At 34.6% G+C, this 18,928-nt stretch overlaps 4 protein-coding genes across 4 annotated transcripts in view; 3 read left to right on the top strand and 1 right to left on the bottom strand.

Moving 5' to 3' along the window:
• Window positions 1-5,633, bottom strand: part of LOC100185996 (ankyrin repeat and SAM domain-containing protein 3) — an 11,198-nt gene extending 5,565 nt beyond the window's left edge. Inside the window, exons 1-6 of the mRNA XM_002129070.5 lie at window positions 5,329-5,633; window positions 4,994-5,099; window positions 4,082-4,280; window positions 3,547-3,668; window positions 2,824-2,905; window positions 2,458-2,593 (exon numbers count right to left, since the gene is read on the bottom strand). Of these exons, the coding sequence (XP_002129106.1) occupies window positions 2,458-2,593; window positions 2,824-2,905; window positions 3,547-3,668; window positions 4,082-4,280; window positions 4,994-5,099; window positions 5,329-5,401 (718 nt within the window). The 5' untranslated portion in view covers window positions 5,402-5,633. The remainder of the gene's footprint in view (window positions 1-2,457; window positions 2,594-2,823; window positions 2,906-3,546; window positions 3,669-4,081; window positions 4,281-4,993; window positions 5,100-5,328) is intronic.
• Window positions 5,634-6,212: 579 nt separating this feature from the next.
• Window positions 6,213-11,645, top strand: LOC100183634 (monocarboxylate transporter 2-like). Its single transcript, XM_002129114.4, has 8 exons — window positions 6,213-7,127; window positions 7,596-7,739; window positions 8,147-8,310; window positions 8,723-8,933; window positions 9,436-9,562; window positions 10,150-10,288; window positions 10,742-10,955; window positions 11,162-11,645. Exons 1-8 carry the CDS (start codon window positions 6,938-6,940, stop codon window positions 11,305-11,307), a joined length of 1,335 nt encoding a protein of 444 aa, XP_002129150.1. The 5' UTR covers window positions 6,213-6,937; the 3' UTR covers window positions 11,308-11,645.
• A 1,097-nt stretch (window positions 11,646-12,742) lies between these two features.
• On the top strand, window positions 12,743-14,735 carry LOC100181285 (T-complex protein 1 subunit gamma-like). Its single transcript, XM_002129200.5, has one exon. It carries the CDS (start codon window positions 12,821-12,823, stop codon window positions 14,450-14,452), a length of 1,632 nt encoding a protein of 543 aa, XP_002129236.1. The 5' UTR covers window positions 12,743-12,820; the 3' UTR covers window positions 14,453-14,735.
• A 2-nt stretch (window positions 14,736-14,737) lies between these two features.
• LOC100178929 (serine/threonine-protein phosphatase 4 catalytic subunit) lies at window positions 14,738-18,570 on the top strand. Its single transcript, XM_002129217.4, has 7 exons — window positions 14,738-14,906; window positions 15,281-15,433; window positions 15,948-16,010; window positions 16,130-16,291; window positions 16,696-16,771; window positions 17,276-17,465; window positions 17,702-18,570. Exons 1-7 carry the CDS (start codon window positions 14,757-14,759, stop codon window positions 17,829-17,831), a joined length of 924 nt encoding a protein of 307 aa, XP_002129253.1. The 5' UTR covers window positions 14,738-14,756; the 3' UTR covers window positions 17,832-18,570.
• The last annotated feature ends 358 nt before the right edge of the window (window positions 18,571-18,928 follow it).

An 18,928-nucleotide genomic window follows, 5' to 3' on the forward strand; every position in this document is an offset into this window, starting at 1 on the left:
AGACCTTGAGTGAACACCGTTTACTGTTGCTTAGTGACTAATTGACAGTGATTCAAAAAATCAATACAGCAGTGTCTTCATGATTTACACAGGTCAAATAAACAGATTTTTGTCGGGTCAGTTGGAGAAATAAATAAATTTGGGGGTTGGGGCACTGTTGTGTAACCTATTGGTTACATATGTAGTGTAACAAATAGTGGATCTTAATGTTTTATAAACTGTGTATAGTCAATCTTTTGGGTAAACGGGCAAGCTCTATCCGAGGTCCCCTAGCTTGCCTTGTATTGGGACCTCACCCATATAAAAAACAGTCAAATATTTAAATGGATGTAAGTTTACACAATGTTTTGATAAAATTTATCATTTCATATCATTAAAAAATTTAAAATTATAACATTCACAAGAACCTCACCCATGAAAAAATGGTCAAATATTTAAATGTATGATAGTTTATACAATTTTTTAATAAAATTTATCAATTTAAATTAGCAAAACTTCAAAATTATAACATTTCCAAGGACCTCACCCATATAAAAACAGTTATATGTTTAAAAGTACGTAAGTTTACACAATTTTTCAATAAATTTATCATTTAAAATTAGCAAAAATTCAAAATTATAACATTTCCAAGGACCTCACCCATATAAAAACAGTTATATGTTTAAAAGTACGTAAGTTTACACAATTTTTCAATAAATTTATCATTTAAAATTAGCAAAACTTCAAAATTATAACATTTCCAAGGACCTCACCCATATAAAAACAGTTATATGTTTAAAAGTACGTAAGTTTACACAATTTTTCAATAAAATATATCATTTAAAATTAGCAAAAATTCAAAATTATAACATTTACAAGAACCTCACCCATATAAAAACAGTTATATGTTTAAAAGTACGTAAGTTTACACAATTTTTCAATAAATTTATCATTTAAAATTAGCAAAAATTCAAAATTATAACATTCTCCAGGACCTCACCCATATAAAAACAGTTATATGTTTAAAAGTACGTAAGTTTACACAATGTCTTGATAAATTTATCATTTTAAATCATTAAAAAACTTAAAATTATAACATTCACATGGACCTTACCCATATAAAAACGGTCAAAAATTTAAATGGATGTAAGTTTACACAATTTTTTGATAAAATTTATCATTTCAAATCAGCAAAAATTGCAGATTTGAAATGATACACAAACTAACACATCAAAAATTTAAATTAGGCAAAAGATTTTACTTTTAGCACAATCAAACATGTAACTTGACGCTCAGTAACCGGTAACAATTTCTTTTCAAGTTACTAACCGAGTAATCGAATCAATTGATTTCGTTGAGGCGTTAATAATAAGGTTGGTTTGGAAACCCCCGTGTGGCTTACTAAATAAAGGACCTATGAATGACCATAGGTGTATCACTGTACCCAATAGTCGAATTATTATTATTTTATTTTTTTTTTTTTCACATATTTTTTTAATGTATATATTTACATTTTTTTATGTACTACTGGGTAGTCAAATTTTGTTTTAGGTTTTAATTTCTTTTCACATATTTTTTAATATATATATATATTTACATTTTTTTCTCCAGCTACTACTGAGTATCCATTAGACCAATTATTTTATTTTTTATATATAAATGTATCTTTATATATACATTATATATATATATATATATTACATTTTTTAAATTTATACTTTTGTTAAAAACAATTCTATACTAATAACATAAAAAGAAAAGATTCTTTCGTTTACAGAAAGCTAATGTTCAAAGTACAAATGTAATTATTTCAGGTCTGACTACAATTCTGGGTATTTGACCTTTTTAGTTTTATTACGTAAGTATTCAACCATTAAAACCAGATGTTAGTAACCTTAGGACCCATGGTAGCTTAAACATATAACAGAAAACCACACCCTTGAACCTAATATAATGTGACCTTGAAAAATATTCCAATGTATTACTCATGTTTGAACAGAAAATATAATGACCACTAAATCAATTTTTAAAAACATTTCGTCATTTACTCAAAAAACAAAAATTGTAATATAAACTTTTAAAAAACAGAAAACAAAATGACCACTAAATCAATTTTTTAAACATTACGTAATTTTCTCAAATACCTGAAATTATATTTTGGATTAAGCTTTTAAAAATCATTAATAAAAAAGGCATTTTTTTCGCTAGCAAGGCCCAATACATTACAAAAATCAGTTAAAAATCTTTTAACTTATTTTGTGCAAACATTTCTAGTAAGTGCCCTGTAGGCTGTAACCACAAAGAATTAAAACCGTTTTCATTTTAGCCCATATAAAAAATGTGTGGTGTAAAGAGTTGTTTCGCTGAATTCTAACCCCTCCCCACCAAAAAAGGACCAGGAGATGTTATAAAACACATATCAACCAAAACATTCAACACCACATCGCTTGTAGCTGGTAAAGGACACAATTTAAATACCTGGTAAATTGTTATTCTTTGGTCTCCTATGTATCTTATGTTGTTCAATCATGCTGGCGATTTTTCGGTGGTCGTAGGCAAGCGCGAGCGTCCAGGCATTTTCTCCTTGGTGATTTACACGGGACACATCTACCCCCTAAAGTAAAGGCAAACACAGCGTAACAACATCTAAGCAACCCTGTGAGTTACGCTTTGCCAGGAGGGGGTTTTAAATGGACAATGGCGCTTTATTGACACACACTTTCACTATTTGTTTAGCAGGAAACCAAATAAAATAGCTTTTTTTGTAAAGCAATGGTTTATAACACGTTGCAAAATCTTAGTCATAGTGATAGGTAAACATTATTGATATTGACAGGTACTTACTTTTTGTAATAATTGCTGTACAATAATTTCGTGACCTGATGCCGCGGCTTCCATTAATGGCGTCAAGCCATGTTTTGGCTCCCTAAAAAAATTACAAAAAAACAAGTTTTTAAAATTTTTCTGTCACAGAGTTGCTATGTTTTGGCTCCCTAAAAATAACGAAAAAAAGGTAAAGGGTAAAACCTTATTTTTTAAAAGTTTTTTTGTCGCAAAATTGTCTATTTGTAACCTTAAACACTTTCCTATTACCCACATGCGTATGGATGTATCCTTTACTTAACCTAGGTTTGAGTTTATGTACACACAACATGTGTAACTTGCTCTTGTGGACAAGTTATGTACAGCATATTTAACACTACTAAAATACCAGTGACAAAAATTTGACCCCCACTGTTGTTGCTACCTGTATAATATAATTTCAAAACTGGATGTAAAAAATAAATGGCAATTTTTTTGAATTAAGTGTTTTGTCTAACAATTTGAAAATTTTGTTTATTATGGCAGACAAAATGTTAGATAAAAAAACATCTTAATTATAAATATATATAATATTTATACTAAGTTATATATATATATTTATCAAAAGAGTTTTAAAAGTAAAAAACAGTATCAGTGTGACAAACACAATATATACATTTTTTTTTCAACTCAAGAAAATATAAAAACATATATAAAAAAAGGAAAAAAGCAAACTTACATAAAAAAGTAAAAAAGCAAACTTACATAATCTCACAGTTGGCGCCACATTTAATGAGAAATTCAGTGGTTTGTTGATGGCCCGCACTTGCTGAATGTAACAAAGCAGACCAACCACGTTTGTCGACTGCATTTATATCTCCACCTTGCTGTAATGTCAATAATATAGAAAAAAATAGAAAAAAAACATTAATTAATTGTAATTATTACTGTAATCAACTAACAACAGATAAAATAGATATTTCCGGAGGTTTATTTTACATTAAAAGTTTTAAAAATCTAATTTATGTCATTTTCTTTGCCTGTTCACAAATTTGGATAAAATAGATATTTTCATATGATGTATTTTCTTTATATTAAGCATTTAAAAATATGTTAATTGACTCATTTTATTTATTAATTGGTTCCTTTATTTAAGGACACAATAATTTTATGTCCACATCAAGAAAATCGTCCTATAATCAGACAAATAACCATTAACATAAATGAAAAAAATTTTAGAGGGAAAAAAACCCAGAAACTTTATGGAAAAAAAAATATATATATGCTATAATATGCTAACCTGTATTAAAACATGAATACAATGTTCATTTCCGCACATAGATGCCAGGATAATGGAAGAATACCCTTGCGGTGTACGTTGGTTTGGATCAGCAGAGTTATCAAGTAAGCAGTGCACTGTGTTTTCATGTCCCATATATGACGCATACATCAACGCAGACCAACCAAGCCTATTCACAGAATTGAGACGTGCGGCTTTTCTGAAAGAAAAGGTTTTTGTAAAATATTTCATAATATAAGGGTTTAATACTATTTAAAATCTGTTATATTTTTTTAATTTTATGGTAACTTTATATCACATTTAAGAATCTCTATCTATATACAAATTTCGATTTTTCTTCGTATGCCCCTTTAATGCATGGAAAAATTGTTTGTACTATGAATTGCATAGACGTATGTTCTGCTATGTTCTTACACAGCAGAGCAATTTCAAGTGATACAACAAGTGTCCTGTTTCTTACACCTGTTTACTATTTAATAAGTTATGTAACTTTGTGGGCGAAAACCCATAGTGACTACTGGTTTGAGGCAATTATTGTTCAGTGTCTCATGGAAGGACAACATGGCCACAGTATTTGTAGCATCAAGCCTTTAAACAGTCACAGTGTATTCTATGAGTACACAAACCATTTTCCAAGGGGCAGTCTGCACAGTATTGCAGGTGCCTAAGCATTTTGTTTACAAACTTTTGGTTATGCACGCTGTATAGTTAAACCATGAAAAAAATACACATTAAACTAAGTAGGATTTCCTAATGTGGCTTGGAAATGTACATGCTTTGCACGTCGATTTTTAAAGATAGCACACGCCCACACGAAAAAAAACATCTTACAGGCGCGAGATCTCGTCAGGAACTGCCATACTCTGCAGACTGACCAAGAGGGCAGATATTAAAATATAGCAGTTTTTCTACCTGTCCAATATTTCTTGTACAATCTCACTCTCTCCAAGTGAAGCTGCAGTAAATATATCGAGAGGTATCGGATCAAATTCTTCGTCTTCGTAGCTGAAGGTGCCATCTGTAAATGCAAGAATGGATGCAATTTAATCAAAATCTGGTAATAGTTCAGTCTGCATTTTTTTGAATTTATAAAAATGTGAATTTAAATAAAACTTTTTTTAACAAAGGTAAAATACGACTTTTTACAGTTCGGCATAAAACTATTAACAATTTAGCGATATATTGTAGGTTTTTAAATTTGTTGTAACTTTACATTGTTGTTGCATAATGATATATTTTGCACCTACCTTTATTTTGCTTTAGTCCTTTCCACATAGACAAACTGGCATCAAAAATGCCCGATTCATCCAAATCGCCCATTATTTTAAAAAACAGCCAAGAAATTTAAGGCTTGCTTATACTGCACTAAATCAGTAGGCTATTTTTTTGTGTAGTTTTATATATTTTTAACCTATAGAGCTGCTCTACAGGTAAATCTAGTTTCGTTTTATAATGTTAAACAAGCTTATTGGTTTGACTTGTTGGTGTGATTTAATTTACTCAAATGTATAAGTATCATTCCAATACTGCATAAGGCTACAGAGCATTACAACAAGACTACACTGCGCACTGCTGTGTACAGTAATGAAGTATTGTGCCTTGTCTAACTATCAACAGACAAAGCGCCAAAAGCGGGAGAAGTAATTTCCACTTTGCGAATGGGTACGCTTTGCGCCTACGGCCACGGATTCTTGACCACAGTTGATTTTGATGGTGTGTAAACTGTATAGTTGCTACTTGCTAGTTAGAAGTGAAACAGCAATAGAATGGAAATGCCACGTTTGCTCCAAACGTTATAGTTGCACTTGCAAACAATCGTTGTTATTAAATGTTTACCGCTAAATTTAAAAGTATATTACCCAAAGAGAATTTATTAAACGATAGTTTATTAACCACTACAAAAAATATGATAACAAGCCACATTACAAAACCTATTGTCTTTTGAAGCTAATATGTATGTTATACTTTTAGATTAGGTAGGGTATTATGCCAATATGCCACAGAATCACAGATAAGAGAGCCACTCGTAATCGTAGTTTACGAGTGGCTCTAGATAACCACCACACTTTTTAAACACCGCTCTCAAAACCTTTTATCAGGTAGAAAATAGGGACATTTGTGCTTATTAAATGAGAGTCAGTGTTGCAGTGACATGCACAAGAGTAACCTACGAAGGATAGTCGGACGATTGCAATTAGCAGTTGTAATAGAGATAAAAAAGAGAGAAAGATCTGCTTCCGGTATACCGGTTTATCTTGGTGCAGTGTATCATCACGGGTCTTTTAAACGACTTTTCGTTTGTTGATACCAGAGATACATAGGCAAGAGATTGGCAATGACGTCAGTGCCGATCTTTTGTTTATGTATCGCCGTTAATATCATCAATGCACAAATACAGCTACTGCTTTGTCTTACACGGCATGTCTTATAAGAAATAGGTTGTTACTTTATTTTTTGTATGGTGTTGCGCCCACATTCCTATGTGTAGTGTGCTTTGTTTTTATTATTGCTGTATCAGGTAACGAGGTTAAATCTTTTTGGAGAAATTTAACTACGGCGACCCGCTACTACTACTACGCGTATTGCACAATAATGTGGTCAAAGAATGACATTAGCTAAATTCACAATATAGATATTCAAGTTTAGCAAGAGAGTTAAAGTCAGTAAAATGCACAGTTGACTATTCGCGGTAGTTTAATACAAAGCTTGCAATGATTTGGTCGATAAAGAGTTGGATAGGTGCGAATAAAATATCTTTCTTTACTCTTTAACTTAATTTGTTGTGTTGACACTACTGCAGGGATAAGTAAATTGTCTTCTTAAGCTTTTAGTGACTTGTCTTAGTCCACCGACAGCATGCTGATCGGGGAAAGATACAGGTACCGCTGGGTGGTGCTAGTGATGGCGTCAGTTACGAGTGGATTAACGTGGGGGATTGCGATGACTGTGGGTCACTTTTACTCCAGTTGGATGTCGTATTTTGATGCCCCAGCTAGCTACGTTTCCATGGCTGGAAGCCTTACACTTACAGTGGGGTGTGGTGCAGGTATTGGGCCCAACATATATTCGCTAACCATAAGTCACAAACACATTTTTCCAAAGCGCCGTTGCATTGACGCTCCGCAGCTACTAGCAGACATTCCGTCTGACTGTTTAAAAATCACGATTACCACTTAGTAATGTTTGGTGCCAGTGAAAAGTGTTACCCCTAAAATGTTCTGTTGCAGTTGAGTACACTTGGAGCACCTATATTTAATAAATATACATTTTTCTAAATTTCACTTAATGCATAAAGATTGCATGTTGTGTAAAGTTGCCAGCTAATGCAACTCGGACAAGACTTAATAGTTTCCTTTCCCATAATATAACAATGACATTGCCACACAAGCATTGTGTCCAATTTTTATACACAATCATCTAGCTTTTTTACATTTTAAAATCCTAACATATCTGTTTGATAAAACATATGACTGCAAACAGTAAATTGGCTCTCACATATACATACTATATTAAGGCCCCATCTTCCGTAATGTGGTAAAGAAACTAGGACTGAGATGGAGTTCCTTTTGTGGAGGGTTGATCATGGCAGTGGGACTTGCTGCAGGGTATTTTGCACAGTCAGTGCTTGCCATTTGCTTTACATTTGGAGTGGTAACAGGTTAATAGAGACATGTTTATAAATTGTTTGATAAGATTTATAAAGACATCTATAATTTATGTTTGATAATTAGAATAGTTCGGTTCTTAAAGGTCGAATGGTACGCTGGGATAGTTTTTTGTTCTTTGTGAATAAGGTCCTTGTCAAGAACTGGGTTGCGACAATGTTCGTTAAGTGTCTTGCCCATGGACACATAAACTGATCAGTATTAGTATCGCAGTTAAGCATCCAACCAGTGACACTTTGGTTGTCATGCAGATGCCTAAACCACTGACCCGTAGTGCAGCCACTAGGATATTTAATAAATGTTTCACTTGCTTGTAAGCTAAGTTGAAAATATGCCCTTACAGTTTTTTTTTATAATTTTAACCAACAAAATTTAAGGATTTGTTTCAATTCAAACGCAGGGCTGGGTAGTGGTCTTTCAAATTTCTGTGGCTGTGGTGCTCTGAATGAATATTTCTACAAGGAAAGAGCATTTGCAGAAGGTGTTGCTGGTGGTGTGTTCTGTTTGTTTTCTTTTTGTATTTCAGTGGCACAGCAGTACTGGATAACTTCATATACTTGGAGGGTATGATAGCTAAAGTATATTTTCAAACTATAGGACCAGTGCACTAAGTGGCATGGTGTGTAAACTGATCTTATGTAGTATACATACAAGTGACTTGTTTTATTATCGCCTGGTAGGCAACGACAGTAGTTATAACGTTTGTTTCATTCACCCCGTGCCCACTGATGAGTTACAACATATGTAACTTTGTGCGTGATTACTTTTTGGGGTATTTTTTAATGTATTGCTGACTGTTTAGACAACCAATAAGGGACCACTGGATTAAAGGAAATGCTGAAGTTTCTTGCCCAATGTCAGAAAATTGCCCTTTTAAATGACACAGCATAAAATAACACTTTTTAATAATAACTGCAGAAGCAAATAACGTCAAGTTTTATAGACATGTTATAACTTGTAAAGTTTCTTTTTACAGGGGGCGATTCTGCTAACCAGTGCACTTTCCCTCCAACAATGCATTGTCAGCTTATTTTTTATATCACCAAACGTGGTGGCTCAACACCCACTTAATTTCTGGAGGGAAACAGATGCCCAACACATTGTGAGCAAAAGTGAAAACGATAAATGTTCAGATGAACCATTGGAAATGTCCAGTAAAGCTGCTGAACAAGATCAAGTCAAATCAGGTTAGAAAAATGCCTTTTTATGAAATGTTACTAAATGAATGATGCTTGCTAATTTGTTTTGTTTGTGAGTGGCAGGGTAGGACACTCATTATAACACAGGTGTTCTGTTTCATACATCTCATGCATGCTATAAGTAGGTGTGTGGATGAAGAGATTTTTAATGTATAGTTTGCAATTTAGGAATATATGGCTTGGGGTCCACTAAGCTACGTATATACTCATAAGCAGACATAACTGTAAGGTACCAATGGGTACGGCATACTAATGGTCTTAGAATGTAGGACAAACTGGACCTTTACTTCTATTTTGATATTAGTTAGGTATTCCCTAAAAAAACAAAATTAATATTTTAAAAAAGTCAACTATTGTCTGATTTTTTTTCTATTACTGAGTTTTCAAAATGCCCTCAAGTAGATTACAAGTGTTAAAATACCAAGAACTGTTAATTTTAAACTATATTAAAAGGTATTTAAAAACTACAAGACATTTACTTTTTCTTTAGATCTTCAGCAGCAAAGAAGTTACCTCAAAATTATAAGCAGTCCAACTTTTCTACTTTTGGCCACAATTGACTTTCTAAATTGGTTCGGACATTTTATACCTTATGTTCACCTTGTAGAACGTGGCAGGTAAAAAAAAAGAGTAATCGGTCAGCTCTAGCATATGTCTCCATTTCTTTTTGCCATATACCTCACAAATGTAGAATAGAACAATAGAGTTATACCCATCTTTATTTGGGAACCATTTTAAAAAGCTTGTGGACATATATACTTAACACCTGAAATTCATTGTTTAACCAGCATTATTGAGGATATAGAATAGAGTGGTATTTTTATATCCACTTCCATTTGGGACCCATGTAGAAAAGCTTGTGGTTGCTTAGATTTAACACCACCTAAAGTTCATTATTTAACCAGTGACCTTATTCATACATTTCACAATATTTCTCCATGTTAAAAAGTCTATATATCCATAATAACCCATATTATCACCATTTGTTTATTACTGTAGAGTTAAATACTGTTTCATAAGAACATTACAAAAAGTACATTGTTATTTATTGACATATTAATATGTAAACAGACAGTGGCCTCATAACTGAACTCTTTTATCCCACACAATATAATAAGTAAAACAATCAACAGAGTAAGATAGATCTATAGTCTGGTATTTCTTTTATGCTGTATAATCAATACATTTTATTTTAACTTTGAAGGATACAAGGTATTGGCTTTGAATCATCAGCGTGGCTGGCTTCAGCATTTGGCGCAGGTGGTTTTATCGGTCGTCCCCTCACAGGGTTTGTGTGCGATTATTTTAAAATTCACCCGTTCAAGGCATTCTGTTTTGTACAGGTGAGATTACTTGGTATGCTGAAGTTACTATCCATGTTATATACAGATACAGTAGGGTGGGGAAGATGGGACTCCTTTTCATTCTATTTTCTCATCCCATTTGGTAGTAAGAAAAGAACATTATAAAAACGTATCCTTACCACTTCCATAGACCGTTGTTAATTGTTTAAAACACGATCAGGATAATTGGATATTATGTCTAAAATTGTCCTATCTTTCCTCTACCCTATACTATAAGTTCCTACTGTAATTTTAATAAGTGAATGTAACTTATTTTTTCGCTTGGCAAACCAAAAAAAAAAGTGGTCGCTTCACCTAAACAAGCCATTTATGTTTAAATATTTTTAAGTTAAACTACTAATTTAATGTGCTTCACCTGTCTCAAGTAGCCCAGATGTCACCTTATTTATAAGTTTGTAATAACATACAAACATATTAACATATATTTTACAGTTTGTCAGTGGTATCTCAAGTCTAATCAGTCCGTTCTGGCCATCTACGTGTGGTCTCTTTGTGTACGCAAGTTTCTATGGATTTTTTTCAAGTGGGTATGGTCTGTTTAAGTCTGGTGTGCCTAGAATGCTGGGTTCAGCCTATTATGTGGATGCTCTGAGCCTAATGCTTGTACTGGAAGCTATAGGTGTGGTTCTAGGACCCACTGTGAGTGGTAAGTCATAGATTGTACACAAAATAATTTTTTATTCAATTAAATGTAAATATGTTTTTAACTGTTTTAACAACTGTTGTTTTGTCGACACAGTTTTAAAATTCTTTGAATGCCCTTTGTTTACCACCAAATAGAAGAAAAATTAGAATGAAAAGGTGTCCCATCTTCCGCAACATATATGTTGAACCATTTGACTTTATTTACAGGTATTATATATGACCAAACAAACTCATATGATTGGAGCTTTTGTTTCTCTGGCCTTTGTCAAATTCTGACAGGAATTCTTAGCTTTTTCATTCCAGCCGTTCGTCGATTTGAAAGCAGGCGTGCTTTAGAATTAGATGTTGCATAATTCTGTAGAATATTTTTTTGCTGGTGAGAACTTGCAGAGTAAATAGTGATTAGGCTGTAGGATTGCAAAAAACTGTTCCATTACCTGCTTATAAAATCTATTCCTTTATGAAATCATACCTATGCTTTTTCATTGCACTTTTTACGTTTCAGGTATTAAAAATTGTAAACCTTAGGAAATATTTATGTTTGTTGTTAATATTCATGACTGCCTTTTTGAAAGGTACATTTTTCGCTTTGTTGCTTTACATTCATATTTGTAAAACTTGCACATTTGGTTGGTATAGTTCCTTTATGTTTGTAGCATGAAGAAATGTTCAATAAACATAAGCAAACAAATAATTCCTTATTGAACTCCTGAACCTCTTGCAAACAGCATAGGGTAAACATTTATATATTCGGACTTAGAACACTCAATAGTACAGAAATAAATAACTTCCGCTACTCTAAAAAAACGCTAGTACTTGTTTGAAACACTATCAGGAAATACAGGATTTAGGTGTGAACGGTATCCCATCTTACCCCACAATACTATAGGTGCTAAACGACACTATTTTACGCGGTCAATTTTTAAATGCTTCTTAAAGAAAAAATTACTAAATTTTGTCGTCTTATCTCGCACATAAATTAAGATTATAAAGTACGATTGTTTCTATTTTTAACCCCCTTCGAACGTAAATTTAACCCTTGTTGGTAACATTACTTATCGGCAACACTTGCTCTTTGTCGCTGGACAACGTTGGGAACTGAATGCGATTTTGGTTTTTGATTGGAATTTGCAGCACATCTGTAAACGTGTATTACCATGTGTCTTATTTAAACGGTTGTGTATTACCAAACGTGTATTGTCATAGACCTGGAGATAGGTCGTGGCAACTGTCATTCTCATGAAATATGTTATTCAGGTGGTTTGAGACTCAGTTGTCATAGACATAAATTAACTTTTAGTATTGTTCGTATTAAAAAAATGGTGGTTTTGTCCCTTTTCAGTTTACGGGTAAACAGAAGGCACGATTCTTAGAATTTTACTTTATATGTTTAACAACTACAGCGTTTATTCGGTGTAATAATAATTTGGCTATACCGTGCGCTGGTGCGTACGCTGTTGCACACCGACACCGTGTAGTTCCGCGTTGTTTTCGAAAATAAGAAGTATAGGTACTATTTTTACAAAATAGTCACTATTGTGTTGGTTACTTAATAGATGCTCAATGAATAGCACATAATTAGGTGCTAGTGAAGAGTCTTCCCCCCCCCCACCTTATTTGCTAACCACTAACCCCTTAACCATCAACACCTAACCCCCTAACCTAGGGGTTAGTGGTTAGCAAATAAGGTGGGGGGGGATTCTTCACTAGCACCCATAATTGCTTAAGTAACGTATAATTAACATATCAATTTGTTTCAACACAAGAATATAAAATAAGAATCACTTACATTTAAAACAAACTACGTATTCCAGCTTAAGCATTTAATCCTTCTTTAGTATTTTTGTTAAAAACTAGTTGGAAAAAATGTCGGCACCAGTGTTAGTACTCAACCAAAACTCCAAGAGAGAGTCTGGGCGCAAAGTTCAGCTTGGTAATGTTGCGGCCGCTAAAACTATTGCGGATGTGATTCGGACATGTTTGGGCCCAAGATCTATGCTTAAGATGCTCATGGACCCTATGGGAGGCATTGTGATGACAAATGACGGGAACGCTATCCTCCGGGAGATCACAGTCCAACATCCAGCAGCAAAATCGATGATCGAGATTAGCAGGACACAAGATGAAGAAGTGGGAGACGGGACGACTTCAGTGATCATCCTGGCAGGAGAGATGATGACGGCAGCAGAGCAGTTCTTGGAGCAGAAGATGCATCCGACGGTGATCATTGCTGCTTATCGGAAAGCTTTAGACGACATGCAGGAGATTTTGGCAGAGCTTAGCGTGAGTATTGACCCCACTGAGAAGTCAGAAATGAGGAAGATCGTAAAAAGTGCGATTGGTACAAAGTTTATCAACAAATGGGCGGACCTGGCATGCGATATGGCGATCAAGTCTGTTTCGACTGTTGTGCTCGATAATCAAAGCACTGGCCGGAGGGAAATTGATATAAAAAGGTACGCAAAGGTGGAGAAAGTGCCAGGGGGGATTTTGGAGGATTCTGAGGTTTTGGATGGTGTGATGGTCAATAAAGATGTGACACATCCAGCCATGAGGAGGAAAATTGAAAATCCAAGGATTTTGCTCCTAGATTGCTCTTTGGAGTACCAAAAGGGTGAGAGCCAGACAGATATGGAGCTAAGTAATGAAACCGATTTCGAGAAAATTCTTCAAATGGAAGAGGAGTACATTAAGCGGGTCACAAGTGAGATTATTTCTCATAAACCAGATTTGGTGTTCACTGAAAAAGGGATTTCGGATCTGGCGCAATATTTCTTGTCAAAAGCGAATATCACTGCTATTCGGAGATTGAGGAAGTCGGATAATAATAGAATTGCTCGGGCTTGCGGAGGCACGGTGTGCTCCAGGCCTGAGGAGATCAGAGAGGAGGATATTGGAACCGGAGCTGGGCTCTTCGAAGTCCGGAAGTTTGGAGAAGAGTATTTTACCTTCATCACGAAGTGTAAAGATCCGAAGGCGTGCACTATTTTACTCCGTGGAGCAAGTAAGGACATCTTGATGGAGGTGGAGAGGAATCTTCAGGATGCTATGCAGGTGACGAGGAACGTGATGATCAACCCGCAACTTCTTCCAGGTGGTGGCGCTGTGGAGATGGCTGTTGCTCAAATAATGAAGGAGAAGTCGAAATCCATGACGGGGGTGGAGCAGTGGCCGTATCGAGCTGTTGCTGATGCGTTGGAGATCATTCCACGTACGTTGATACAGAACTGTGGGGCGAGCACTATCAGAACCATTACTGCGTTAAGAGCAAAGCATGCAGCTGATGGGAACCAAACCTGGGGTGTTAACGGAGAAACCGGGCAAATTGCTGATATGAAGGATTTAGATGTTTGGGAGCCTGTCGCAGTGAAACTTCAAACTTATAAAACAGCCATGGAGACAGCTATGCTGCTGCTGCGTATCGATGATATCGTGTCTGGAACTAAGAAAGCTGAAGGTGGAGAAGGGACTGGCAGTGCTGCACCAACTGGACAGTAATATTCAATTTTGAAATTCCATAAAAAAAATTCCATTTTGCATGAAATTCGTGCATGCTGTAATGCAGTGTTGTGTGGCATAGTGGGATTCTACTACGCTCATTTTGCTGTTGTTCGCTTAAAATTCATAAACTTGTAGTTCAAATTGTTTGCCGTACGTTTTTCCCTCTATGTAAGCTGCTAGAAATTTCCTAAACCATTTAAAAGTCGTAAAAACCTAAACCGTTTATATCTTTTTTGAAATTCGTGAAAAACTGAAACTATTTGTATCCCCTTTGTTGTAGGCACAAATTATTGCTAAAAAAATGGCTGAAACTGGTGACCTTGACCGGCAGATTGAGCAGCTTAAAAGATGTGAAATTATAAAAGAAAGTGAGGTGAAAGCACTGTGTGCGAAAGCGAGAGAAATCCTGGTGGAGGAAAGTAATGTTCAAAGGGTGGATTCTCCTGTCATTGTGAGTTGCGTGACGTAACAAAAGTGACTCAAAAGCAAAACTAGTAAACTAAGGCTGTCGTAGGTCATGAATCGCGACCCCTCTTTTTTTTAAATAAAATAAATTTATAAAAAAATTACTTAAACTACTTTTTTTTAATTAGGGCTGTTTTTTTTTGAAAATCCCCCTAATTTTTCCTTGCTTTACTACTGCCTATGACACACTTTTTACTTTTAATAAAGGCCTCCTCTACCACAAAGTTGCTCATTTTTTTAAGTTTTAAAACTCTTCACCTTAAACACCAATTACCGTCTTCAGAGTTAAGATTTTAGACAATTCTCAAACACCAAATTATTGGGGTGGCCTTAAACACTGTATATAACCTTTTTCTACAGGTTTGTGGTGACATCCATGGTCAGTTTTACGACCTGACGGAATTATTTAAAGTTGGAGGTGACATGCCAGATACTAACTACCTTTTCCTTGGTGACTTTGTGGACAGGGGGTTCTACAGTGTGGAAACTTTCCTATTACTCCTAGCACTCAAGGTAAATTATAAAGCTCTGTTGCAATATTTTTTAAGCTGGGTTTATAGAGCAGTATAGTACATATAGTGGTGTGGGGAATATGGGACAACTTTTTATTTTATTTTCCCGTCCCATTCGGCAGTAAACGAAAAACATTCAAAGATCATAAAACCGTATCCTTGATCAGGATATTTGGATATTATTTTTCAAAGGAGTTCTATCCTCTCCCACCCTACTATAACATAAAATATATTTATCTCTTCAAAAACAATAGCGAAGATCAAATTAATTAAAACAGCATAGAGATGGGAATTAGGTGTCTGACTTGTAAAATAAACAAAAGATTTTTGCAGTACATATAAGATTTAAAACCACTACCCTTTTACTGTGTTTTGTTAAAAATCTGAAAGAATTGGGAAATAGCTTTAAAATTAAGTTTTGCACCAGTAAGTTATGGGGTTATTATCAATAGTTAAATTTCACTATATTTATATTTACAAAAAAAAACAAACATTAATGATATTACTGCCCATAGGTGCGATATCCTGATCGGATTGTTCTAATTCGTGGAAATCATGAAAGTCGACAAATTACTCAGGTTAATATTACGTTTTATTCAAAAAATATTTCTAAAAAAGTGTTTACAACAACAGCTGCTATTAACATTGAAAATACACAAAAAATTCAATGTTATAATTTTTTCCGATTTTTTGCCAGGTGTATGGTTTCTATGATGAGTGCCTTCGTAAATATGGCTCGATCACTGTGTGGCGCTATTGCACTGAGATCTTTGATTACTTGAGTCTCTCGGCAATCATTGATGGAAAAATTTTCTGTGTTCATGGTGGTCTATCCCCATCAATTCAAACCCTAGACCAGGTATTAAACCTAACATCAACATGGCAGGACATTTGCCTATAATGGGTGTTCAGTGTATAAGTAATTAAGTAGCCCTCTATTTTAGAGGTTATGGATTCAAGGCTCGTCGCTGCTACCATTGTGGGCGTACGTGTCCTTGGGCAAGACACTTATCGGCAATTGCTCCAACCCAACAGTCACTAATGGGTTGTCCAAATTATAAGGCACACATAAAAAAGGAAAAAATCCCCAAAAAGTTATTACCCACAAAGTAACATACATGGTATCTCATAAGCTGGCACGAGGTGTATGAAACAGAACACCCGTGTTTAACGGCTGTCTTTTTTCAGAGGATAAAGCAAGTTACATTCAATCACATTACACTATTTCTATTATCTTAAATTTGAAATGGTGTTTCAACCCAGATCCGAACCATAGATCGTAAACAAGAGGTTCCCCATGACGGGCCAATGTGCGATCTGCTGTGGTCAGATCCTGAAGGTAAAAACACACTTTTGTTTTGATAACCTTTTATGTTGGTTTTCACTCATATACTCATAAAACTTGCTCAGCGTTTTCTCCAATAAGGGAGTCATTGTTTGATATGCATTATATCGGTTGCTTCAAATATTTTGTGACACCATAGGACCTTTTTTCTATGAAAATTGTTGTCGTTTTTAACTTTTTGTTTATAAATACTAAAGGTACCAATAGACTTTGGCCAATTGATTGTTGAGTGTAATTTAATGCTGACTTAAAGAGCATTATACTCCTATTAATAAGGCTCAATGCATTCATTATCATGAGCCTGGCAAAAGACACTTTACCTAACATAATTACTAATTGAGTCTCCGAAACCCAGGCCACCAATGAGTTTTTCGAATTATTAGCCTTAAAGCCACACCAGACACCACTCTAATTTGTTTTGTATATCAAGTTAATTTTTGTACAAAACCTGTCCATTTTTATTATTTTTTGTATTTTGCTATTCGTAATTTTCACCAGACACGAACGGGTGGGGTGTGAGTCCCCGTGGCGCGGGTTATTTATTCGGATCTGACGTCGTTTCAAATTTCAACCATTCTAATGACATTGACATGATATGTCGTGCCCACCAACTGGTAATGGAGGGATTTAAATGGCATTTCAATGAAACAGTTCTCACAGTGTGGTCAGCACCTAACTACTGCTACAGGTCGGTGCAGAATGTTAGTATTTATTAATATTAGTAGAGTGGGGGAAAATGGAACACCTTTCATTCTGTTTTCTCGTCCCATTTGGTAGTAAACAAAGTAAATTCAAAGAATTTTTTTTAAAACACGATTAGAATATTTGGATTTTGGATATCATGTGCTAAAGGAGTTATAATTATTTAGAACTTTTTATACAACATTTACATTTTTTTTAAATGACAAATTACTTGTGCAATAGGTGTGGAAATGTGGCAGCAATTTTCGCCCTAGACGAACATTTAAAACGGGAATTCATTATTTTTGAGGCAGCACCACAAGAGACCAGAGGCTTGCCTGTCAAAAAACCATTGCCAGATTACTTTTTGTAGCATTAGAAACTTCATTACTGAAAAAACTATTAAAACTGCGCAACACTGCAAACGTAGGTTAATACTATTCCTACACCAGCAGTTAAGCAGTGTTGCGAGATTAAATATTCACAAGGATTTTACTATGGCCGATGTCCATTGATGTCAAATCTTTTGCAACACTTTTTTCAATTTTCTAACGTCAAACGCAGCTAGTATTAATTGTTTACCAGATTATATAAACTTTCGTTAAATTTTTTCCTGTTTAAATCTTAGTGCTGCCACTCAGAAATAATACCTATTTCCGGCAACACTGTAAGAAATATCATTCCATAAAAAATAGTAGTTAAAATTTACCATCAAGTTTTGAAATGGCCACTTCTTTCACTGTGCCCAATATTAAAAACCTCCAACATTTTTGTCAGTTTTTGCTAAAAACAACCCTTAATAAATAATAAGTTTTAATTCACACACACTTTTCAAACCGATTTTCATGCATTTTCATTCATACCAGTACCGTGTAGTCTATACACATACTAAACTTCATTTTTTGCTTTTTACACCTATTTTCTTGAATACTTTCAAAGTGTAAGATTATTTAACGTTTCTGCTTTCATTTATTAACACCGAAAGTGCGTCTTTCTGACAATAATAGCCCGATTTTAGATAATTTTTTAACAGACTTTGTACCTCTAGTCTAGTCCACAATAAATGTTGTCTTTTGTGTAACTGTTAAAAATAAATTTTTATGAGATGTCGACTTTTTATTTATATGCTAGTATTGTTCCGGCCCCCTTAAGGAGTTTTCTAAATTGTCAACCAAAACTAAACCATCCAAAAATAAGTTACCCGGAAAGTTACATACGTGGTAAGCAAGTACCCATGCTAAAACGACTCTGATGTCGTTGCCCGTCACGCGAATTAAATCCTAAAAACAATATTTCATGTCAAAAAATGATAGGAAACCTCGTGTTTTTTCGTTAGTAGGGTTTTCTGTGTTCTCTTGGTTTGTGGTATCCAAAGGCCTACGCTGTGGCTCTCAAGTAAAAGCGCCCTTTTTTCTTTTTAACCAGACGGTACTGGTTTCANAGCTTATTTCTGTCACCANNGTGGGCAAA

The sequence above is a fragment of the Ciona intestinalis genome, unplaced genomic scaffold (assembly GCF_000224145.3).
Source record: "Ciona intestinalis unplaced genomic scaffold, KH HT000076.2, whole genome shotgun sequence".
Lineage (NCBI taxonomy): Eukaryota > Metazoa > Chordata > Ascidiacea > Phlebobranchia > Cionidae > Ciona > Ciona intestinalis.

Coding starts and splice junctions, on each gene's coding strand:
- LOC100181285 (XM_002129200.5), top strand. CDS start 12,821: ATGTCGGCACCAGTGTTAGTACTCAACCAAAACTCCAAGAGAGAGTCT.
- LOC100183634 (XM_002129114.4), top strand. CDS start 6,938: ATGCTGATCGGGGAAAGATACAGGTACCGCTGGGTGGTGCTAGTGATG. Junction 7,128..7,595: donor TACAGTGGGGTGTGGTGCAG/GTATTGGGCCCA, acceptor TACTATATTAAG/GCCCCATCTTCCGTAATGTG. Junction 8,934..9,435: donor ACAAGATCAAGTCAAATCAG/GTTAGAAAAATG, acceptor CTTTTTCTTTAG/ATCTTCAGCAGCAAAGAAGT.
- LOC100178929 (XM_002129217.4), top strand. CDS start 14,757: ATGGCTGAAACTGGTGACCTTGACCGGCAGATTGAGCAGCTTAAAAGA. Junction 15,434..15,947: donor TATTACTCCTAGCACTCAAG/GTAAATTATAAA, acceptor TACTGCCCATAG/GTGCGATATCCTGATCGGAT. Junction 16,011..16,129: donor AAAGTCGACAAATTACTCAG/GTTAATATTACG, acceptor ATTTTTTGCCAG/GTGTATGGTTTCTATGATGA.